This window comes from Neovison vison, chromosome 12 (assembly GCF_020171115.1).
Source record: "Neovison vison isolate M4711 chromosome 12, ASM_NN_V1, whole genome shotgun sequence".
In the NCBI taxonomy this organism is placed as follows: domain Eukaryota; kingdom Metazoa; phylum Chordata; class Mammalia; order Carnivora; family Mustelidae; genus Neogale; species Neogale vison.
In genome coordinates this window covers 18,015,255-18,039,926 of record NC_058102.1, presented here as the reverse complement: position 1 = coordinate 18,039,926, position 24,672 = coordinate 18,015,255, and the positions used below count along the sequence as shown (strand labels likewise).

At 45.1% G+C, this 24,672-nt stretch overlaps 1 protein-coding gene across 1 annotated transcript in view; it reads left to right on the top strand.

The window, feature by feature from the left end:
- STAB2 (stabilin 2) overlaps window positions 1-24,672 on the top strand; it is a 164,590-nt gene that overhangs the window by 103,807 nt on the left and 36,111 nt on the right. The window contains exons 35-47 of the mRNA XM_044226577.1: window positions 92-220; window positions 1,514-1,570; window positions 2,544-2,639; window positions 4,735-4,930; window positions 6,332-6,427; window positions 9,847-9,892; window positions 10,707-10,783; window positions 12,850-12,975; window positions 14,965-15,038; window positions 16,909-16,980; window positions 20,690-20,809; window positions 22,116-22,163; window positions 23,507-23,590. Of these exons, the coding sequence (XP_044082512.1) occupies window positions 92-220; window positions 1,514-1,570; window positions 2,544-2,639; window positions 4,735-4,930; window positions 6,332-6,427; window positions 9,847-9,892; window positions 10,707-10,783; window positions 12,850-12,975; window positions 14,965-15,038; window positions 16,909-16,980; window positions 20,690-20,809; window positions 22,116-22,163; window positions 23,507-23,590 (1,221 nt within the window). The remainder of the gene's footprint in view (window positions 1-91; window positions 221-1,513; window positions 1,571-2,543; window positions 2,640-4,734; window positions 4,931-6,331; window positions 6,428-9,846; window positions 9,893-10,706; window positions 10,784-12,849; window positions 12,976-14,964; window positions 15,039-16,908; window positions 16,981-20,689; window positions 20,810-22,115; window positions 22,164-23,506; window positions 23,591-24,672) is intronic.

Here is a 24,672-nt window from a genome sequence, read left to right as displayed (position 1 = left end):
TGCTGTGATACTGATAGCCTCTGATCCCTATTGTTGCTATTTCCCTTGAAATCACTATAATCAAACTCACGTTCAACCCTCTTGTTTACAGCTCTATGTAAATGAGGCTCCAATAAACTACACCAATGCAGCCACTGACAAGGGAGTGATCCATGGCTTGGGGAAAGTTCTGGAAGTTCAGAAGAATAGATGTGATAATAACGACACTACTATTGTACGAGTAAGTTATATCCAAGGCCAATAATGCACCTGTTGGCTTCATTTTTTAACTGTTTAAGCATAAGATTTGTCTATCAAGATATCTCAATTCAGTTCAAAAACACACTGAGTGAGCATCTCTGATGTACGAAGAGGCAGAATCAATTTGACTCTACAAAGATAAATAAGACATGATCCCTGCCCTCAGTAGGTTCACAGTCCAGTGCAATGAATTGTACCCTCGGTGCCTGGGAACTTTCCTGGAGGGTTGTACTGAGCGGGCTTCTCAAGCCATGATCTTCCTCAGACAGAAACATGCCACACCTAGCATAGGTGCAGAGAGGAGGGGGGTGATGGTCCACCTATGGCAGGCGTTGCCCAAGCCTGTTCTCCTGGGACAGAAAATATAGAGTTGCATTATTTCAGTATAACAGAGGATGTGGTAATGGAGACATTTCATTCCAGTCCACAGGATGGTGTAGGATCTTTCCATAATAGTAATAACTACTGACATTTGGGGGGCACTTCTGTGCTAGGCACTGCACATATTTTATACTGTTATAATGGTTTTATATGGGTTCATACACATGTTACATGTATGAAGCCATCCTCACCACACCCTACAAAATGGGTACTATTATTATCCCCATTCTACAGATGGGGAAAATGAGCCTCAAAGAGGTTAAGCAATGTACCCAGGTTCACAGAACTAACAAGGAGTGGGACACCTGGGTGGCTCAGTGGGTTAAAGCCTCTGCCTTCGGCTCAGGTCTTGATCTCAGCGTCCTGGGATTAAGCCCCGCATCGGGCTCTCTGCTCCATGGCGAGCCTGCTTCCCCCCTCTCTCTGCCTGCCTCTCTGCCTACTTGTGATCTCTGTCTGCCAAATAAATTTTTAAAATCTTAAAAAAAAAAAAAAAAAGACCTAATAAGTGGCAAACAAGGAGTTCAAATCCAGGCAGTCTGGCCCCAGAGCCAGTACTGTGAACATCCACATTGTCCTGTCTGGTGGGGGCCAAGTTAAGAACTAGTCACATTGGCCTCCTCCTGTTCTAGGACTGGGCCACATTTAAAAATGTCTGTCATTCTCAACTTGTGCTCTTTGTTTTATAATAATGTATATTATCTCCACCCTGAGCCCTTAGCTCCCAGGTGCTCCCAAGTGTTGCCCAGATGAACTTCCCTAATGTCTTTCTGAGTTTCAGTTCTACGTCCTAAAACCTCAGCTCCAAGGTCTGGAAAATACCTGCAGCCTCACTTTGCACTAAAAGTAAGAATGGTGAAATGCTCACCTTGCCTTTCTGTGTTTTACCAAGGGAAAATGTGGGAAGTGTCTCCAGCAACCGGTCTGCCCATTTGGAACTAAACAACTAGTAAGTATTTTGTTTGCTTTAATTAAGTAGTTTCCAGACCCCAGGAGGTCCAAATTAGAAAATGAACCTCAAAAAAAAAAAAAAGAAAAGAAAAGAAAGAAAATGAACCTCAAGCATACCTCATTTTCACTGCCCACAATTCCTGTACTTGGTTTTAATTTCATTTTACCTTCATATACGCATTTTTCTAAAGTCTTGAATCCATTTGTTTGAACCAAAGCAAATTTAATTAATACATAAATAGAAGCTGGGGTTCACATCAGTCAATATACAATACAGGAAGGGATTTTTCACTTTCTACATCTTTTAGTCCTGAAAAAAAAAAGTCCTGGAAGCTTGTTAAGGATAAGAGCAAGAAATCTTATCAGAGAAGGGCAGACTCCATATCCAAAACCACATCCGTCTGGACGAGTTTCACCTGCCTGGTTTGCTTTTATAATTGAAGTTACAACTTTCTCTAAGAAACAGATGGAAAACTTGGGAGAAGTAAACATATCTTTGAATTAATTACCAATGTTCCTTGTAGCTCTTTATTGCGAAAGCCACTTCTGATAATGTTCCAATCATCACAAAAAATAGATGCTTATACACCTTTCGCAGCATAAGAACAAGAATTTTTGATGATACCAATGCTGATTCTCACACTAGAGTTTAATCTTGTTATTACAGAATAATTTTATCTAATGTGCTCTACAATTCTCCCTAACTTGAGTTCATTCTCTAGATGAAAGTTCTTTTTACAGAGTACCACCTTAAGGTATAATAATTTGGATTTCGCCACCTGTTCAGTTCTGGCAGCCGATGCTGTGTTTTTGTGTCTTCTTACTTACAAAGCAGCTACCAGGAAGACAACCCCCTCACTTTCCAGAACATTTCAGTGGGAGAAACAGCAATACGTCCCCCACCAACTTGCTCTTAGAGACTGGAATTTTTCCCTCGCCCGAAAGCTGATGTAATCATCTCCATTTCACAGGGTGAAGAGATGAGGAGATGTATCTATACCATTTATTTCATGGGCAAGCGATCCCTGTTCATTGGGTGCCAGGCAAAATGTGTGAAAACCATCATTGTGAGTATAACAATTGAATCGCCCTTCTAATGCCTGCAGCAGCATGGGGAAGTTTTATCATATGTCACACTTTTCAGATAGCTTCCTGTCGATTCCTTCTGCCTCTCCTCTTCCTCCTTATCTTCCTCATTGTCATTGTCATGCAAGGTAGTGGAGGTAGCAGGAAAACTCTGGACAGCAGCATAAGTCAGGAAACTGGGAAAAGCTCCATTATTCAATTGCATGGTAAAGGACTGAGAGCCTAGGAGGACCTCCTCATTGTCATAACAGGGACAGAGGAGATGGGCAGCTTCCTAAGGAAAGAGAAGGTGCACCTGCTTGTTTAGAAAATAGGACCCCAGAGCTAAGCCTGCTGCACTGCTGCTTTGGAATCTGCTGGAAATTTCTTTATCTTTATCTGCTGGAAAATTCTTTATAACTTCCTGTCCTGCCTCTTCCCCCTAGAAGACGAGCCATAGCTTCTGCCTATCCCACAGAAGCAAGACTGTTTGGCCTTTAAGCTGCAGAGGTTGGAGCTGCAGAAGAGTCTGTGGGGGTTTGGGGTCTTGTTTTCCAGTATCCAGAAATGTTTTATCGGAACATAGCTTTGCTCACCCATTTATTTCTTAATAAAGTATAATTAACATACGATGGTATATTCGTTTCACACATACAACACAGTGATTTGGTAATTCTCTATGTGGAACAAAACAAAGGAACAAAGAAACAAAAAAAAAAAACAATGAGAAAAAAACAACAACAAACAAACAAACAAAAAACAGCAGATTCTTAAACACAGAGAACAAACCGGTCATTGCCTAAGATGGGTGGGGGAATGAGTGAAATCAATGAAAGGAATTATGGGTATAAACTTCCAGTTACAAAATAAGAAGAGATGAAAAATGCAGCATAGAGAACATAGTCAGTAATCATGTAGCAACGTTGTATGGTGACAGACAGTGTCAGCACTTCCCGTGCTGAGCACTGAGTGAGGCAGACATATGTGTGTTAGTGCCCTCAAGGGTAAAGGCATCTGGGGACCTGGGTGGCTCAGTGGGTTAAGCTTCTGCTTTCAGTTCAGGTCATGATCCGGGGTTAGAGCCTGGTGCTGGGCTCCTGCTGTGCAGGAAGCATGCTTCCCCCTCTCCCTCTGGTCCTCCCCCCACCATGCAGACGAATGAGTGCATGTGCGTGCACTCTCTCTCTCAAATAAATTAAATAAATAAATACTGTTTTTTAAAAAAGAATAAAGCCTTCAGTGATGGGGATTAAGGGGTGCTCTTACCATGATGAGCACTGGGTACTATATAGAATTGCTGAATCACTAATGGTGTACCTGCAACTAATATAACATTTTATGTGAATTCTATTGGAATTAAAATTAAAAATTTAATTAAAATTTAAAAAAAAACAAGAGATTTATTTCTAAAATTCCGAAGGCTTCCCCTGATGAGAAACACACCAGGAAGGGGCGGGGCTCCTGGATGCTGACAGCTTCTCTCTCTCCCACCCTGCTGGTATCAGCTGCATTGTTCTTTTTTTTTTTTCCCTAATTTTTTAAAATTTAACTTTATTTTTCCCGTGTTCCAAGATTCATTGTTTATGCACCACACCCAGTGCTCCATGCAGTACATGGCCTCCTTAATAACCCCCACCAGGCTGACCCATCCCCCCACTCCTTTCTCTCCAAAATGCTGTGTTTCTCAGAGTCCATAGTCTCTCGTGGTTCATTTCACTTTTCCTTTTCTTCTCCCAATGTCCTCCATGTTATGCCTCCTGCTCCACAAGTAGGTGCAACTATATGATAATTGACTTTCTCCACTTGGTTTCTTTCACTCAGCACAATCTCCTCCAGGCCCGTCAGCTGCCTCCTTCTTCACTCTGCTCCCACTGCCTCCCTTCCCGCGGGTCTTCATCCTCATCTCTCCCTTGCCTTTACCCTTTCTCTCTCTTCTGCCTCCCCACTGCATCCCACCCCTGGTGGCCTCCAGGTGCTGTCCAAGCTCCAGTGCACACCCAGCCCCAACCGCAGGATCTCCAGACCGCGACCAGGACAGAACCCGGGGAGATGGAGGTGGGGCCTTGTCTGAGCCCAGCCTTGTCCCTTGGGTTTCAGACGAGAGAATGCTGTGCGGGCTTCTTTGGTCCCCAGTGTCAGCCCTGCCCAGGAAGAGCTGAGAACGTCTGCTTTGGAAACGGGATCTGCTTGGACGGAGTGAACGGCACAGGCGTGTGCGAGTGTGGAGAGGGCTTCTCAGGCACGGCCTGTGAGACCTGCGTGGAGGGCAAGTACGGCCCCCATTGCGACCAAGGTACGCACCCTCCTCCCTCCCCCACTGAGCCGGACCTCCCCACTCATTGAGCAAAGCCCCGGGCTGGCAGAGAAGTGGACCCTCCGCGCCCTAGCTCACCCACCGGGCTGGAATCCCACCTCCGTTAACACGTGAATTTTAAGAATGTGGGTGTTGTGTAATTTGCAAAGAACAAGTGTTTTCCAAGTATTTGCAGTCACTAACTGGACCTACCAACCCACCCCCAGTCCCCTCCTTCACCTTCCCCAACCAACTGCATGTTTTTGTGTTTGCCTTTGCACACGGATCCTCACAGCCTCTCAAGTTTGGACATTGCTTGATAGTTTGAAATGCCCCTTTGTGCACAGTGTCTGGTGTAACCCACACGGGAACCTTAAGTACCCATTTTACAGACTAGTGTATGAAGGCAGAGCGGAATGACTTCCCTTAAGGTCACACCTGGTGGGAGGCAGAACTGAGATTTGAATACGTCTCTTGCTTGGTCCCACATCCTTGCTCTTGAATCATGCAGTCCTTTACCTGAAGACTATTCTATTAATGCACCTTCAGCAAGCCACATGTTTTAAGCTGTTTTCACAAAAATCATCGTCCGTTTCCCTTCTCTGACCTTGTGCCCAAGGACACACACACGTGGGAGGAATTGCCTAATCCATGATGAGAAAACAAGGCATTTTTTTCTACCTTGCCCTAAAAACCATACATTGGACCTTTTTTTATCACTGCCTGGTCATCAGCGTTCCACGCCAGACAAAACCAATATATAACTGAATCATTACAGTTGGACCATATCGTATATAGTTGCAACTAAAGTGCTGACTCTGTCATTTGGAAGCATCTTCTGCTTCCACTCATGCAGGTCTTCCTAACCAGCGATCCGTACATGACCTTCATGGGCTCCAGCAAAGCCCCAAATCTGAATGTTTTTCTTAGAGGAAGGCATCCAAAGCTTTCCACCAGCTCTTAGAGGCTCACGGCGCTGCTGCGTAACAAAGGAATCGGCTTTTCTACCTTGTTAAAGAAAGCAGTGCCTCCCCAGGTTTATATAAACCTAGTGGACAGGCCTTATGGAACAAACATGGTTCCGTCCCTGGGTGTCGCACACAACGCTTGGGTCCTCCGCGAGGCTTAGCTAAGGACACTCTCACCCTGCTTGGGTTGCGAACCCACAGTGCTACACAGTCTCACAACAGTGGTCTCTATCAAATTATGACATGATTTGACTCGATCTCCTGTGTCCCTGCCCTTCCCATGATTCCAGCCCTCCGTTAAAGACAGTGGTTCTCTGGAACCAGGTGGGAGAGTAAAGTGCCCTTCATGTGAAATGTGTCTTCATGGTAAATGATAATGAGTTCCAGAACGCGGGTCAGAGGGCTAACAATCTGTGGGCACTTCTCCACTTAGAGTGTTCTTGTGTCCATGGGAGATGCAACCAAGGACCCTCGGGCGACGGCTCCTGTGAATGTGATCTTGGCTGGCGGGGAGTGAGTTGCGATACTGGTAAGGGCAAGTCTCTCAGTTCTTATGATGTGCTCTTAGCCCCGCTTCCAAGCAGCTACACTTCTGTCTTCCTACAATAAAAATGACACGTTTAGGGGGTGCCTGGGTGGCTCAGTCCATTAATTGTCTGCCTTCAGCTCAGGTCATGATCTTGGGGTTCTGGGATGGCCCCATGGTGGGCTCCCTGATCAGTAGCGAGTCTGTCTCTCCCTCTCCCTCTGCCCCCCAATGCTTGTTGTCTCTCTCTGTCTCTCAGCTCTCTCTCTCTCTCTCTCTCATCTCTTTCAAATAAAGAAATAAATAATATCTTTTTTTAAAAAGGGAAAAGAAAAAACAAGAAATAACACCTTTATTATTTCCTTTGGCAACCAAAGTAGCCCTATTTGCCACAAAAAGTTTGTAAAATAAAGAAAAGCAGGAGGGCACCTGGGTGGCTCAGTGGGTTAAGCCGCTGCCTTCAGCTCAGGTCGTGATCTCAGGGTCCTGGGATCGAGTCCCACGTCGGGCTCTCTGCTCAGCGGGGAGCCTGCTTCCTCCTCTCTCTCTGCCTGCCTCCCTGCCTCCTTGTGATCTCTGTCTGTCAAATAAATAAATAAATCTTTAAAAAAAAAAGAAAGAAAGAAAAAAGAAAAGCAGGGGTGCCTGGGTGGCTCAGTTGGTTGAGCATCCTACTCTTGATTTCGGCTCAGGTCATGATCTCGGGGTGGTGGAGCGACCCTGTCTGGGTCTCTGCGCTCAGCAAGGAGTCTGCTTGAGATTCTCTTCCTCTTCCTCTCTCTGCCCCTCCCCCTGCTCAAGCTCACACACACACTCTCTCTCTCTCAAATAAATGTATCTTTGAAAAAAGAAAAAAAGGAAAGCAGAAGAAAATAAGAAATACATTTCCGCAGCAGGAACAAACTATCATTCATATTTTACAGTAGGCTTCTGTCCTTCTCCTAGGTAATAAACATGTGGATGAGGCCACACTCTGCGTAGTGTTACAGCCTACTTTTTCATTTCACAATATGTCATGGATATCTCTCCATGTGAATAAATATTGATAAATATCATTTTTAATTACATCTTTCGCATTTGTCTAACTAATTCATTCATCAGTATTTCTAGAGGTGGGATTTCTGAGTCCCAAGTTAGCACTTTGGGCAAAGGGTTGGCTGCTTATTGCCAGGTTGTCCCTCAGAGAGTACATCCATTTCATTTCCCCCTGACAGGATCTGAATAGGCCCATTTCCCTTATTTGTTTGAGAGAGAGAGAAAATGCGGAGGGGAGGGGCAGAAAGAGGGGGAAAGAGAAACTTAAGCAGACTCCCTGCTGAGCCCAGAGCCCAACACTGGACTCGCCCCATGACCTGGAGATCATGACCTGAGACGAAACCAAGAGTCAGACACATAACCGACTGCACCAGCCAGGAGCCCCTGCACTGATGTTTCTCAAGGTGCTCCAAGGACGGACCTCCAGGCTCACTCTTCTTGCTTTCCTTACTGGGGAGAAAGACCCAGCCTACCTCCACATGCTCACCCAATCTAGACACCATCCGCTTGGCCTTCAGGCCTTCCACACCCGCCCCCTCACCCCCTCACTAGCATGTCTACATTATTCTAACCTCTACAACCCTCCCGCTGCTCAGCTCCCAGCAGGAGCCTTGGGATCTGTCCCTCTGCCCTCTGTCCAGTCTCCCTCAAGTGCACCCCCCACACGGCTGCCAAAGAGAACTTTCCAAAACATAGATGTCTTAGTTCGGGCTGCTATAACAAATACTAGAGACAAGATAGATTATAAGCAACCAAAATTTCTCCCTCACAGTTCTGGATGCTAAAAGTCTGAGATCAAGTGCCAGCACCATGAGGTTCTGGTGGGAATCCTCTTCTGGGTTGCAGCCAGCTAATCTCTCATGTCCTCACACAGCAGAAGAGGCCAGGGTGCTCTCCGGGTTCTCTTTTATAAAGGCCCCCATCCCATTCGTGAGCACTCCACCTTTATGACCTGACCATCTCCAAAGGCCCAACCCCCAATACCAGCCCCCTGGAGCTTAGGCTTCAAGACATGGAATGGCAGGAGAAAGGGGACACAAATATTCAGCCCAGAGCCATAGGTCAGATTCTTCTTCCTACACCCTCCCCGGACTTGACAACTTGCTATGGTTCTTCGTTGCCTCCAGGAGAAAGTTCATTGCCTGCAAGAGAAACCGCTTGGCAGGGAGGAGGACAGGGCTCTTCACCAGTTGGCCCTCACCCAGTTTTCCAGGCTGGTCTCTGTGCACACCCTGCACAAGGAGTTTCCAGCCTAGAAGTGGAAATAAATGTTCAATAGTGTTCGAAAACTAATGGCATGAGAGCACAGAGGAAAGAGCCTGTAGACTAGAGCGAGGAAGAGAACTCCTTTGTCGGGTGCAAACGCCCCCCTCCCGAGCTCATGGCAGACATCACTGAGGCCACACAAGGGCACCTCATCCCACCCAAAAGGGCACAGCATGTCGCCACTACCTGCTCACTGACATTCTCAGAGATTGAAAGCCCCTTTCAGAGAGGAAGACCTAAAAGATGATGGGGAGTTCAACCAACAGAGAATGGCAAGATAAGGGATTTCTAGGCTCAAGGAAGAGCAAACATAAAGACAAAAAATCTCATTGCACACATTCCAGCCCACAAAGCCTCTCACTGTTCCCTCTGACGCAAAACAAGCCACTTTGACAGTCAAGTCTCTCTTTCCAGACCTTCTCTGTGACTCGACGAGCTTTAATGAGATTCTATCCCAAAGGCTCTTAACACAAGCATTTTCCCCAAAAGATACTCCCTCTTCATCTCTAATGATTTCTTTCTAGATCGTCTCCTGCTGGGAAATCTCTGTTAGGGAGGCATCCAAGAGCCTATGCTGTTTCAGGAAATTTAGGAATGAATTGAGCTAATAGGTAATAGGCACCTGCTGTGTGCCTGCCCGGCCCTGGGTTATTTTTGCATATGCAATAGGAATAAAATAACATTTTAATATTCATTATAATTGGGTTTTGCTTGTTTATATCACCCCATAATAAAATGATGAAAAAATAGACAGAAAAGGAACATAGGAAATATAGACGAAAGTAAAAAATCGGGCCCCAGGGAGGAACACGCATCGACATCCAGAGCCTGAGGGAAGATACTGTGTTTTACTGTCCCTGCAGCCTCGCTGTGTGGCACAGGGCCTGGCACACAGTAGGCAACTGACCAACATCAGGATATCTGACCTCATTGGGCTCTGAGTTTCTGCGCCGTCCATGCAGAAGAGGTCTCACAAGGTCACAGAATTTTACATGGTTCACACGATGCATAAAATTACTTTTGAGGAATTAAGTCTTTTGTTAGCACCAAGTACTCAAAGAACGTTTTTGAGGTAGGTTTAGTATGAAAGGACTGACCCAACAACTGGTTCTCTTTTTCAGAGATCACAAAAGATGACTGCAATGGGATCTGCCACACCAGTGCCAAGTACGTACCTTGGAACTTTCTTTGGGGGTGATGCAAAGGCGGTCCTCTCCTAGAAACGTCCGTCTCAGGGTAATCGTTTCCTGAGAGTTTTCTGAAAAGTCAGGATAAAATCGAGTATGAAATGAAAATTCCCTCTGAAAAGGCTACCCTCTCTTGCCAGATGCAGCCTTTTAAACAAGCTGTCCCCTGAGTTACCTGGCCTATTGACAAGAATGCCAGCTGTTATTCCCAGTTCAAGTCACAGGGACTCTTTCATAGAAGCCAAGGGCAGGCCACTGCACCTGACCTTCATCCAACCTTGCTCCCACTTCACCACCAAGCCTTACTTGTTCAGACTTCGGCTTCATACTCCTAACTCGCAGAGGGGCTTCGACTTGAATTCAAATCGGCCTCTGTCCTTTTCATGTCTGCATGACCTTGAGCCAATTACTTTATGCTTCTAAGCCTCAGTTTCTCCATCTGTAAAATGGGACTAATAATATCTGCTTGTTAGAGCTATTCGATATTGTGTATGTTCTACAAAGTAATGTGCAAAGCACAGCTCCGAGGACATAAGTGGCTCTCTAAAGATGGGTAGCTACCCTCCCTATCTCTGGGCCAATGCCTCCACGTGCACACCCTGCGGTTTTAGCTGCCCCTGGGGGGCAGGGGCCATGCTACAAATGACCTCTCTTTCCAAAGCTTAGGCAAGACCTTGAAGAGCCACGTGGGAGCAGGAGCTGGGATGCTGCCAATGAAGGGAACAGTGTTGTTTTTTGTTTGTTCGCTTATTTGTTTGTTTTCCACAAATAGCCCTTGCCCTTTCTCATTGCAGCTGCCTTCTCAATCCAGACGGTACAGCCTCTTGCAAATGCACAGCCGGATTCCAAGGGAATGGAACAGTTTGCACAGGCAAGAGAGGAAAGGGCCTGCTGGGGGGACACAAGGCTAGTGCAAGTTGTTCAGAGGTCTGTGTTGTGCAGACCAGATGGGCAGCCGCTACCAGCTGCTGATGGTTACCTGAATGGAACAGGGCCACTGATGGGGCCCCAGGGCAAGAAAGCTACTATTTACAGACGGGGCATGTGTTGGCTTAGGAATGGGTGGGTCAGTTGCACCTGTTTTCTTCTCCAAACAGTGGTGCACGACCTTGACCATGATTGAAATCACCTGGAGAACTTTAAAAACACTGGTTTGATTGACCTAGGGTGTGGCCCAGGCGTGGGGACTCTGGAATGGGACAAGGACTTGAATCCCGGTTCTTCCTCCTACTACCCACCTACCCACGTGGTTTTGGGTGGGTCTCTTACCTGGTCTGAGCCACCTTAGTTCACTTACAAAGTAAATAAAACTGTCTACCCTGCTGAGTGGTTTGGGCATGAAATGACCTCTCTGTACAGTGGCAGAAGGAGACAGCAGCTTAAAGTAGCCCTAGCATCAGACCCTCCTGGGTTTGAGTCTAAGTTCTTATCATTTGTGCTATCTTGGGAAAGTTGCTTGACTGATCTTTGCATCGTTTTGTTTTTTGTTTTTTTTTTTAAATCTGCAAGTTGTGGATAGTAAGAGAATCTCCCTCACTGGACTGTTGGGTGATAACCTGGATTAATCCCTGTGAAGTACTTAGAACAGTCTTGGCACAGAGCCAATAAATACTCAATAAATGCGAGCCAATATTCTTATGGGGCCCACCACGTATTTGGTGCCAGAAAAGTGGAAACACTTAGCATCATCTTCCTCTTATGCAGCTTGTCCTGGCAGGCTTCAGTCCAGATGATAGTAGAGCTGGACAGTGAACCTACCAGCCTGCTTTCTAGACCATCTCCCCCTGGGGATTGCCCCAGCGTGCAGGCCCCTTGACCCAGGGCCCAGATGTTTCCTACAGCAGGGATGTGCTCAGTATGCCAGGGAAAACAGCTGGAAAGGGACAACAACTGGAACGTTTTTCTTGCCCTCTGCTTTTGGAAAAACAGCAAAAGCAGAAGACACAAGTTAATAGAACAGCCAACATTTGTGTAACACCTTCACATACATAATCAGATGGGTGTTTCTAAACTTGTAAATAAACCTCGATAGGTGGACCCCAAGGTTCATATTAACTAAGCAGCTTGTCCAAGGTCACAGTGTGGGACTCCAAGTAGATCTGGGTCTTTGATCTACTTTGAATTAATTTGGGTACCTGTTGTGAGGCCGAGGTCCAAGTTCATTCTTTTGTATGGGAAGACCCAATTGTCTCAGTATCATTTGTTGAAAAGATTTTTCTTTCCCCCATTGAAATGTTTTGGCATCTTTGTGGAAAATCAGTTGACCTTAGGTATATGGGTTTATTTCTGGACTCTCAGTTCTATTCCATATATAGACATCATTTATTAGCTTAAGAGGAAGTTTCCTTTTAGTCCTTGCCTGTTGAGTTTCTATTATTAAAGGCATGAAATTTTATCAAATGCTTTTGTTCCTTCTATTGAGATGACAATGTCGGTTTGTCTTCTATAATTCTATTGATATGCTGTAGCACGCTAATTGATTTTTAAATGTTCAGCCACCTTTCATTCCTGCAAAATTCCCACTCGATGATGGTGTTTAATTCTTTTTATATATTGCCAAATTTGATTTACAAGTATTTTCTTGAGGATCTTTTTGTCTATATTCGCAAGGGATATTGGTCTGTAATTTTCTTGTGCCGACTCAGGCTTTGGTCCCAGGGTGATACCGACCTCATAAATGAATTGGGAAGTTCTCTCCCCTCTTCCAGTTTTGGAAGAGTTTGTGAAAATTGGCTCTTTATCCTCCTTTAAATGTTTGGTAGAATTCCCCAAGGAAGACATCTGGTGATTTGTGTTCTTTTGAACTCTTCATATTTAATCCAGTTCCTGACATTCTGAGGGATCCTCCATCTCACTCAAGTCAAAAGGCATCACTGGGTTTTTTTTTTTTTCCCCTCCCTCTCCTGCTCTGCTGGGCATCCCATTTCTCTCTGACAGCCATCAATGCCTGTGAGACCAGCAACGGAGGTTGCTCTACCAAGGCTGACTGCAGGAGAACCACCCCTGGAAGTCGGCGGTGTGTGTGCCAGGCAGGCTACACAGGTGATGGCATCGTGTGCCTCGGTAGGTACCATCCCTCACTGTCCGGTGGCCAAGTTTCAAGAATCAGAGCCCTGGGCACCAGTCCTGTTATTAGGACCTGCCACTTCTGGAATTATCTTTAAGTGTATTTGGGCAAGAATGCGTGAGGTTGTGAAAATGTGACCGCAACGGGATGAAGGTGTGTGATGGCCAAAAATCACCTGGGAAGGAGAAAAAGGAGAGACCTGCTCCAGTTAAACGCTATGGTGGTGACGGAATTTTTTAACATTTATTAGTTCTTTTTTTTTTAACACAATAGCACATTCTCGCTGTAGAAAAATTAGAGAACACATATGTGCTGGGAGAGAATATTCTGGAAATAACCACCCTCCCTATTGTCAGATCACTCCAGTTTGCTATGAGGCACATACTTCTTTGAATGAAAATTCTGCTATGATCCATAGTACTTATTAGGCTTAGCAGTATGAAAGAACAACTCTCCCTGAAAATAAGTGTACCCCCAAATCACTATCTTCATGGCTACACATGGTTATACTCTAAAGGTAGAAGTAGTAAGCTGTCTGACTTTTGACGTTTTAGTTGTTAAAAAAAAAAAAATTGGCGGGGCGCCTGGGTGGCTCAGCGGGTTAAAGACTCTGCCTTCGGCTCAGGTCATGATCCCGGAGTTCTGGGATCGAGCCCCGCATCGGGCTCTCTGCTCGGCGGGGAGCCTGCTTCCTGCTCCTCTCTCTCTCTCTCTCTCTCTCTGCCTGCCTCTCTGCCTACTTGTGATTTCTGTCAAATAAATAAATAAAATCTTTAAGAAAAAAATTGGCATACAAGCATTGTGAGAATAATACAAAAGCAGTCCCACTTGCTTTTTACCTGGATTCACTATTGTTAATGTATTTCTCCATTTGCTTTATCATTTACTCTCTTTGTGTCTGTATATATTTTTCCTAAACCATTTGAGAGTAAACTATATATATATATATATATATATATATATATATATCATATTCCCTTTACCTTTAAATACCTGAGCATATTTGAGAATAAGGGTAAATTCTTATATACCCACAGCAGCTACCAACCAACTTCAGTCAATTTACTACTGATATAAGATGTTTGTTTAATTCCCATTTGTATTCTAATTTTGTCTGTTGACCCCATAACATAATGTCCTGTTTGGGCATTTTTTCCTCTGGTGCAGGACCCAGGTTAGGAATGGACATCATATCGCCTTGAATCGGGGATGGTTCTCCAGCCTTGCTTTGTCTTTTATGACATTGACATTTTAGATGAAGACGGTCCACCACCCCAACTTCCTTGTTCATAGCATGTCCTTCATTGGGGGTTGGTCTGATGCTTGTTTATGATTATACCTTCCAGACCCAGTATCACAGGAGTGATAATGTGTCCTGCTCAGGATATCACACCAGAGGCTCATATTTCCAACTGTCTCTCAGCTGCAGTATTAATTTTGACCACTCGGTCAAGGTGCTATCTGATTTCTCCATGGGACAGTTGATTTTCCCCCATTGCTACTAAGAAGCATTCAATGGGAAGATATTTGAACACCAAGCAAATATCCTGTTCCTCACCAAAGTGTCCTTGTAGACGGAGATTTTATTGATGATTCTTCCCTGAAGAAATTATATTGTGATAGTTGCAAGTGACTTTCTTAATTCCTAAATTTCTTCTTCATAGCATGTTGAATTAGACTCCTAGATTCTATTATTTCAAGTCCTTGGCTGCGAAGTGCTCATATTCATTCAGTAGAGGGACAGATCCAAGCCCACAGACTATGCCTTGCTGGCACAGTCCCAGACCAGAGGAGGTGACTTTGAGAAATGATATCTGGGACCTTCCTTGTTGGGTTACTTCTCCCACAGAGTCATTAGCAAACCAAATCACACTTGGACATCTGTTCGCCTTATTCAGTTAGCCATCCCGACTGTTTCCTCAAGATGTCTTTACTTGAAAATGAGGTTTGAATTTCATGCCAGGTATTGGCTTTTTGTTTTAAAGAGATCAACCCATGTTTGGAGAACAATGGTGGCTGTCACAAGAATGCAGAGTGCACGCAGACTGGACCCAACCAGGTGAGCTCCACCCTTGAGGGCCGCCAGTTTTCCTCAGGGCAAATTCCTGGGTCTTCAGACCCAGCCTGAGGGAGAGGGGCTGAGAACAGACCTGTGGATACCAGCAGCATCAAGCAAACACTGTAGGGGGGAGATTCTGAATGAATTCCCAAAGAAGCCATTCTGTGGGAATGAAAAATGGTGGGATTGAGGGGACAAAGGGTTCTTGAGAGAAGGAGCTTCTTGAGTGCGGAGATGTAGACGCCTGCCAACACAACATGGTTTCAGAAGCATCTAGAAAGTTTCCAACAATCCTCTCCTTTCTTTCGGCTTTCTGATGTCCAGAATCCCACACTTTTTCTTTGGCTTAAGGCTCTGAAATGCATGTGCCGCAGCAAAAGACAGTGTTCTTAGGCCCTCTGTCAGTCGTTTATTCCCTAACACAGTGAACTTTGCAACTGCAACCAGCGCAACAAGAAAGTCACCTACATCAGAAACTGGATGATGAGGTGAAGTCCCCAGTGAATGTTCTAGGGACCTTGTTGAGTCCCAGACCTCAGTGTCAGGTCTCCCAATGGGCAGAACCAGCAGGTGCCTCAAGTGCTCAAAAATAAGAAAAAAAAAAACAAACACTTATTTTAAAGAATTGTGTGTGTGTGTGTGTGTGCATGCGCACGCACACACACGCGCACAGATAGGCTTGGAAAAACCCAGCACATTTCAATAGAGCCGGGGGTTCAGCTCTTTTTTTTTTTTTTCCAATTTATTTATTTTCAGAAAAACAGTATTCATTATTTTTTCCCCACACCCAGTGCTCCATGAAAGCCGTGCCCTCTATAATACCCACCACCTGGTACCCCAACCTCCCACCCCCCCGCCACTTCAAACCCCTCAGACTGTTTTTCAGAGTCCATAGTCTCTCATGGTTCACCTCCCCTTCCAGCTCTTGCCACTGAGCTCTTACTTCAAACCACATAGGGGTAGGGGAAACCTAGAAGCATTGTGCTGCTCAAGGCCTCTAGAAGTCCTCCTCTACACCTAGAAGGCTGTGAGAGGGACACAGGGTTGATCCCTGAGACAGGACCTTAGCCCAGGAGCAGTGGCTGAAGGTGTCTTGATAAAGCTTTGGGGCTGAGGTCCAGGTCTGTAATGAAGGAAGAGGCAGAGAAGTGAACACCTGCCGTTTGACCCTGGCCGGCCCTGCCAATGAGCTCCAGTTCCAACAAGTAGGCATCAGACCGCAAAGCTGCCTCTCTAGACATATCAGGAGCATGGCTTGATGACTAGAGTGTAGCTGGGTTTCAGCCTCACTTAGTCCTGAGCAGAGCACCAGGGAAATGAGGGCGAAGTAAACAGTCCCCAGCTTCCTGCAGTGTCCCCTCCCTCAACTTCAAGCCCCCAGCCCCCACCTTGGTCAAACAGTGGGCCTGATGGATTGTTTTCACCTGCACCCACCATGTGACTCCAAAGCTCTCCTCCCCCAGCTGGTGCCTTGGGGCAGAGCCTGGGCGGAGATGTGCGAGAACCCAGGGGGAGTGGGAGTGGGCCATGGCTTAGCTTCCTTGCCACTGAGGCTTTACCAACCAAGGTGACCAAAGAGGTGAGTGCTGAAGAGGCAAGGGACCAAATAAGGTAACAGTGTTCTAAAAAAAAAAGAAAGAAAGAAAGAAAGTCTCTGGGCAGCAAAGTTAGGCAATACAGGAGATCCCGGTGCTAATGTGAAGTGTGTCAAATGTGCTAAAATGTCAGATAACAATTATCATCATAGGCAAGGTCTTGCCCAAATCAAACATAGACTCTTGTGGGATTACTGTTACTATTATAGAATCGGAATATGAGAGCCAGCAGCATCTCTCTGTGAAATCACGCATTTCCTTCCCCTCCCGGACAGGCGGTCTGTAACTGTTTGCCCAAATACACGGGAGACGGGAAGGTCTGCACGCTCATCAACACCTGCCTAACCGTGAGTACAGCTCTGGGGCCAAAGCCCTCGGTGGCCAGGCCTAGGGTGCCTCCTGCTCCTCTCCTAGGGGGTGACGCACACAGCTGCTTCTGGGCCGTGAGGCTCATTTCTCATTTCCAGCTGAAGTTGGAGAAACTCCATTCTCTGTCTCTTCTTCACATGGCCTTTGCCTCTTCTGGTAAGGCGTCTTCTCTTCTGGTAAGGACTCCTGTGGACTCTACCTGCTTTATCTAGAATGTTCTCATCTCTAGATCCTTAATTATATCTGCAAAGACTCTCTGAACAAGGTCACAGTCACAGACACCAGGATTTAGGACATGGGCAGACCTTTCGGATATAGAACAAACACACAGCACAGTCAGAACTTGAACCCATGCCCATCTTATCCAGAGGCTGAACCCTGGGTCACTTTTCATGTCTGTTCTTCTCATGAGGCAGCGAGCCCCAGAGGAGGACCAGTCTCTGCACTGTATTTCCCTTCTTCATATCACCCATCTCCAGCTGTGGGTGTGCGAACAGCGCAGATGCCACACAGTTAAAGCCCTTCCTCTCCAAGCTCCATCCAACTGTCCCCTTGTGTTAGTCTGGCAAATGCCTCAGGAGACCATGTCCGCACATGATATGTTGGCAAAAAGCAGAGTGCTAGGATATGGAACTGTTACGACCAGACCCACGGCCAGCTTTATTTCCACAGCAATTCTTCGATGATCCTTTCCATCTGTCTGTCTGTTTTGTAATGGCCACCTTGTCTTGGCAACTCACACAGTGAACACACATGCACCTGACACTCAGGTACAAGTCCTTAACTCATGTCCGCTGCACCCGTGACTGCCTCCGCCCACTGGATTCTTTTCAAAAAGAACGGAAGTTTCTTGTCTTGCAAGATGAGTAGAATTGAAGCATGTTTCTCTGCAGATGAGTATGATGCAATAGAGAGAAGGAAACCGATACTGAGGGGAAGGAGATGGATTGTTACAGGAGGAAGGTACAGGAGTGGATGAGGGGAAAGGGACCCAGAGCCCACAGCTGAGTCTCTGAGAGGAGCAGGGGCAGAAGTAGGTAGGCAGGTAGTTGGCTAGTTGGTCAGTCAGGCAGTTAGTCAGGTAGGTCATTAGTCAATCAGTTTGTTAGTCAGTCAGTCAGTTACTGAGTCACTCGGGGCCCTTATTGCAAATTAGCTTAAAAATGTCTGTGTCTGATCATTCCAAATAAATTGTGAGTCCCGCGAGAACAGAGACCACTCAGATTTCTACATATCCAGTGGGAAACCTCACACAGGATGACACACATCTACGTCGATGGGCTTTCCCTACATACCAGGCACCATTTCAGGCACTGGGAGTTCATCTGTGACCAAGCGGCGAAGTCTCTTCCCTTCAAGAGTTTACACTGAGGGGAAGAGATGGGCACTTGGTGTGTAAGCGACTGGTCAGTCAGTTGTCAGTGTATTTGTTAAATAAAGAAAATAATGTTGGTGATCAGGCCCAGGCAGGCGGTGAGCGTCAAGGCAGGAGGGTGGGTTGGTTATTGGGTCTATTTTCTCATGAGGTGAGTTCATCCGCTGAGAGTAAGCGCCAGGGGTTGAGAGCTTCACAGAGGAGTGAAGGTGTGAAGTGCCTTCTCCAGGGAGAGAGAAGGTAACACACTGAAGGAGTATGGCAGTGTCGGTGCTTGTGTGGTAACTTGGTTGGGAGTCCAGACAGCAATGCCCTGCCCGTCCATCAGACCGGGCCCAGAGGCAGCGGTATACAGAGCCCTCCTGTGGGCCACCGGGTTAGGACCAAGCGGGGAGCTAGGGGCCACCAGGCTGAGGTGGGAATATGGGTGAGAAGGAAATTGGCTCAAAGGAGGCTGAGTGAAATAAGGCAAGCAGAAAGAGTCAATTATCATATGGTTTCACTTATTTGTGGAGCATAACCAATAGCATGGAGGACAAGGGGCGTTAGAAAGGAGAAGGGAATTTGGGTAAATTGGAAGGGGAGGTGAACCATGAGAGACTATGGACTCTGAAAAACAATCTGAGGGGTTTGAAGGGGCGGGGGATGGGAGGTTGGGGTACCAGGTGGTGGGTATTATAGAGGGCACGGCTTGCATGGAGCAATGGGTGTGGTGAAAAAATAATGAATACTGTTTTTCTGAAAATAAATAATTTGGAAAAAAAAAGGAAAAAAAAATAAAAACACAGTAAGATACAAAAAAAAAAAAAAAAAAAAAAAGGAGGCTGGAACCACAGAACCACAGCCTTAGAAGAGGTGAGTTGAGAAGATAAAAGCTGGTGGTCAGAGACAGCGGGATGCTGACACAGAACTCTCAGGAGCAGTCCGCTTTAATGTCGGGACAAAGTCAAGGGTGGTCCAGCAGTGGTGGCAGAGGCAGAGTGGGGGCAGGTATGGTGGAGACCATTGACAGGGATGTTGATGCAGCTGAGGATGACAATGGGTGGGAGGGAAAGCCGCTGATCCAGGCACCAATGCTAGGACCGAAGAAGGGGCCATCGTAGACTCCATGTGTCCTCAGAGAGCTGGAAGCCCAACAAGAAAGACTCCCTCCCAGCCCCCAGACCATGAAGTGTAGGGTAAGGGAGAAAAAGCTTTGCCTGAGGCATGCAGGGAAACCTGATACCTCTTCCATAAGAGGCAGAGAGAGTTTTCTGGAAACAGGTTGGAGACTATCAGGAGTTTAATGGTGGTGAGTTTCAGAAGGCACCAGCAAGGGTTTGTGAAGGCAGAAAAAGATGCATGTGGGGTCAGATCATAATTTCTAGAGCAGCGTGGAAGGGAGTGACCATGAGGTAGGAGGGAACCTTGAGCACCCAGACCTTGCCATTGACTGAGATAAACAGCAAAGTGGCAAAGAGATGATTGGTCTTGGAGGTCTTACAGCAGGCTGGGTATCGGGATGGTAAAATCCTTGGTACCTGGCTGGAAGATCCAGGGCCCCCAGGAGATGGTGATCAGTCTTGCAGAAGGCAGCTTTCTTGGAGAGCTCACTGAACTGTGTCAGCTTGAGGCAGGAATCTGGGACAATAAATTCCTCCTAGGCCCAAAAATCATGCTTCACAAAGACTTTGGGAACAACGGTTAGAGGAAAGGCAGATTTTACAGCTGGCCTTCAAGTCTGTTGCGCTCTTTCTTTGTCAACCCCATCAGGGTTCTTTCTCCTGAGTTCACATTTTTTCCTCGCTCAGAAACTTGACTTACACTGCACAGTCCTTCTCGGTGTTCCCATGGATTTCAGCTTTGAGCTGTACTTTGCTTTGTTTCTATTTTAGGTCTCTGTCCCATCTTCCACAGTTTTTAAGCTCTTTGTGGACAAGGACAGTATGTTGTTTTATACCCACTGCCTTCTAACTGGTGACGACTACCTTGGCTCTTACGAGATCAGAATTTAAGTCTAAAGCTGGGAATTGTCGGACAAGATTGGTGCCTTTGTGGACAACACCCCGGTGCCAAGAAATTCTCCATTTGGCACCTCTGGGCTTGTCTATAGAGGGCTGGAGATCTGGGATACAAGGTTGGGTGAATAAATGGCCCTTACCACTCTAGGGAGTTGAAAGGCAAGTTCAGGAAAGGGGCAAATCATGCAAACAAGTCAATTAGAGAGTGAATAAAAAAATACATTTCAGTACAGAACTGCTTGGTAAATATTGGCAGAGCTGGCAAACAAACTGGTCTGACTCCTATCCCCCACCCCTCGGAAATTTTACCAGAAAAATGGCGGCTGTAGTGAATTCGCTATCTGCAATCACACTGGGCTGGAAGAAAGGACGTGTACTTGCAAGCCCAACTACATTGGGGATGGGTTTACCTGCCGTGGCAACATCTACCAGGTAAGGAGAGGCGTATTTCCATAAGTAAACCCCACGTCCCTCACTGCACCAAGAATCCAGGTTACCCAAGGACGGTGCAAGAGTTTTGTAACTCGTAAAACTACAAAAATGGAAAAAACTGTTCTTATATAAACTGGCAATGAGAAGGGATTTTATCTACCCAACTCTCAGATTGATGGTTCTAAAGTCAAAAGCACCTGGGTTTGAAATCAACTCTACCAATTAAAAATGTGATACTGGGGGCGCCTGGGTGGCTCAGTGGGTTAAGCCGCTGCCTTCAGCTCAGGTCATGATCTCAGGGTCCTGGGATCAAGGCCCGCATCGGGCTCTCTGCTCAGCAGGGAGCCTGCTTCCTCCTCTCTCTCTGCCTGCCTCTCTGCCTGCTTGTGATCTCTCTCTGTCAAATAAATAAATAAAATCTTTAAAAAAAAATGTGATACTGGACAATAACTTTACTCTCTAAGCATCAGCGTTCTAATCCATTAAAAAAAAATACTAATGGCACCAAGCCCATCAAGTTGTCATAGAAATAATGTATGCAACAGGCATGGAGCACAGAGTGACTCCAAGGCATTACCATGATGTGGGTTTCTGTTGGAGCCTATGGGTGTGTCCACGTGCACAAGCAACTCTGCCAGACATAGCAGACAAGGCAGTGTAACGGTTGCAGATTTATAAAGTGAATGATCTGGGGGCTCCTGGGGGCTCAGTGGGTTAAAGCCTCTGCCTTCGGCTCAGGTCATGATGCCAGGGTTCTGGGATCGAGCCCCTCATCGGGCTCTCTGCTCAGAGGGAGCCTGCTTCCCTTCCTCTCTCACTCTCTGCCGGCCTCTCTGCCTGCTTGTGTTCCCTGTCAAATAAATAAAATCTAAAAAATAAAAATAAAATAAAGTGAATGTTCTGTTATTTGGTTTAAAGAGGGACTAAAGCATTCTGGCTAATCAAATATTCCTGTTAATGGAGAAATGAAATCTGCCTTAAACCCATAACTGGTTTTTTTTTTTTTTAAGATTTGAACTTTTAAAAATGCTCCTATAGCTCCACTGCTTCTGGAAATAGCTGGAACTTTCTTTGATAAATCAGACAGTGACTCCAGAGAGATATTAGAACACAGCATGTCCCTGTAGTCATTCTGAACATCAGTGCAAGCCTGTAGATGGGGGCTGAAAAAGGCCCATCAAGGCAAATTTCCAACTGAAAGTATAGGAGAGACTCAACCTTAGAGCAATTGACTTGTGACAACCCGGGATGGTTCTTGCATATAATCCCAGACATGAAGTGGCCCTGCCCTGTCTTTGTTTTCCAGGAGCTTCCCAAGAACCCAAAAACATCCCAGTACTTCTTCCAGTTGCTGGTAAGAACATGTGTGTCTGTCTCTCACTGCTGGGTGTTGTCTCCAGCCAGATATGGGGAAACTGTAGCTTCTGGAGCTGGTGAAGGGAGAAGAAAGTCTGGGGATGTGGATTTCTGAGATAGGGTCCCTGCTGGTCATTCATGGACTTCTCAGCCCCCTCTGGGCAGCAGGAGTAGAACCAACACCCCCCTGGCCCAGTCGATACACAAGAATGCAGTGTGTGCAAAAACTGTCATCACACCAGTGGAAGAAGGAAGCATTACTGGGGCAACCGGCGAACTCTTTGGGTGAAAATATTTAATTAGATCTCTATGCATATCATACATCAGAATAAGTTCCAGATATATTGAAAAATGAAAGAAAAATCTAAACAAAGAAAATCATAAAACCCAGAAGAAAATATGAGTAACCTTAAGACCTTAGCATTGGCAAGAAGACAATTAGAAAAGCTAAGTCATTCATCTTATTACTTACATTTGTATTATTATGTAATAATAATACTATATTAAGTATAATATAATAAATTATTATAAATTATTTATGTAATAAATTATACTATATATACTATTCATATAATAAATTATACTATATATTTATTTATGTTACATTTATATATTTATATATTATGTTTATATAAAAATAAAATATATAAACATAATATATAACATTTATATTATATTATTATTTATATTTATATTGTTTATATACTAAATTATAAATCATATAAAAATAATATAATAAAGTAATATATTAATTTAATAATAATAATAAGTTATATAAAATATTTGTATATAGAAAGACACTGGAAAAGAATACCTAAAAATAACGGGTGACTTCTAGGCAGTGGGAATATGGGAGATTATTTCCTTCTTTATGCTGTATTTTCAAGTCTCTAATACAATAAGCATTTGTTATTTTTATAACCATGTAAAAATAAACATTATTTCAATGACAAAGAATGAGAATGAATTCGGGGTACCTGGCTGGCTCCGTCAGTTAAGTATCTGACTCTTGATTTCAGCTCAAGTCTCAGGGCTGTGAGATCAAGCCCCACATCAGGCTCTGCCCTCCACGGGGAGTCTGCTTTAGATTTGCTCTCTCCCTTTCACTCTGCCCTTCCCCTCCCCAACTCACATGCTCTTTCTTTCTAAATAAATTAATTAATTAAAAATTTTTTTAAAAAAGAATCTGAGTGACTTTGAGTCTGAGAATAAAACACAGATCACCCAATGAGGTTTTCCCTCCGCTCTGCCACCATCAACTCTCTCTGCTCTTTGTGTGAAGCACACCCCTCCATGTTCATGTTAACTAGGTGACATGTGGTCCTGCCTTCCTTCCCACAGGAGCACTCTGTGCGAGACCTGAGTGGTCCAGGCCCCTTCACTGTCTTTGCACCTTTATCTGCAGCCTTTGATGAGGAACCTCAGGTAAGCATGAAGCTCTTGGCAAGCCCAAGAGGTTTAGGACTGGAACCCAGTCTCTGGGTGTCACCCTGGAACCAACACTGGAGACATTTCTGGGCAGGAGATTTGGGATCAACTAGAGCTGATCAGCAATGGAATGAGCTGCCTCTCAGCATACAGACCCCTACAAAGGGACAGAATTTAAGTGGATTTGGGATACAATGACCAGAGGTCCACTAAACCATTCCTGAATAGGGGAGGAGGTTGGAAAAGATCAACAATTCTTAAATGATCCAAATCTTCCATGGACTCTCCCCACCAAAAATAAAAATAATAATGCCGGGTGAAAGGAATTTAAATGTCTTTTTTCTTGCAGACCTTATCAGAGACTTTACTGTTCTAACATTCACTAGGACTCTTCATGCTGGATTATCCATTAACATATAAAAATGTAGCAAACATTTATTGAGTGTCCCAGACACTGTTTCTAGTACATGGCCTAGATTAATTCATTAAGTGTTCACCACAACCCTGTCAGTTGGGTGCTATTACCCCATTTTACAGTCCACAACATTGGCAGAACTAACTTTCCCAAAGCCATATGACTAGCAAGTAGTGGAGCAAGGACTCAATCATAACTCCAGAGCCTACGTCCTTCACTATGCACACTGGCTCTCTATGCATATATTTTAGACACCAGTAAAGCAGAGGTACAAAAGTACTTTCTGAAAGATGTTGACTTTTGATAATTTTTTTCTAAAAAGCATCAAAAGAGAGATCATGAAACAATGAGAATTTTGTGGGCCTTTTATTATTTTTTATGCTTTTTATTTAATGGTTAATATTGTTTGTGTTTTGATTTACACATGGAAAAGTATCATGATTTTTCCATACTAAAGGTTTAAATTTGGCCCAAGTACCTCTCCAAGGGGGGCAGGTGCTATGAAGCATTTCCCAGCATTTTTCACAAGAAAAGTCTTTTTTCAAGTAGCATCTCACAGAACTTAGGGTCCCTGCCACATGTGTTGTGAAATGCTGGGCCTGGGGAACTCCAAGCTCCCTTTCACGCTGAGAATCTATGTTGGAAGCAGGAAAGAAATGAGGGC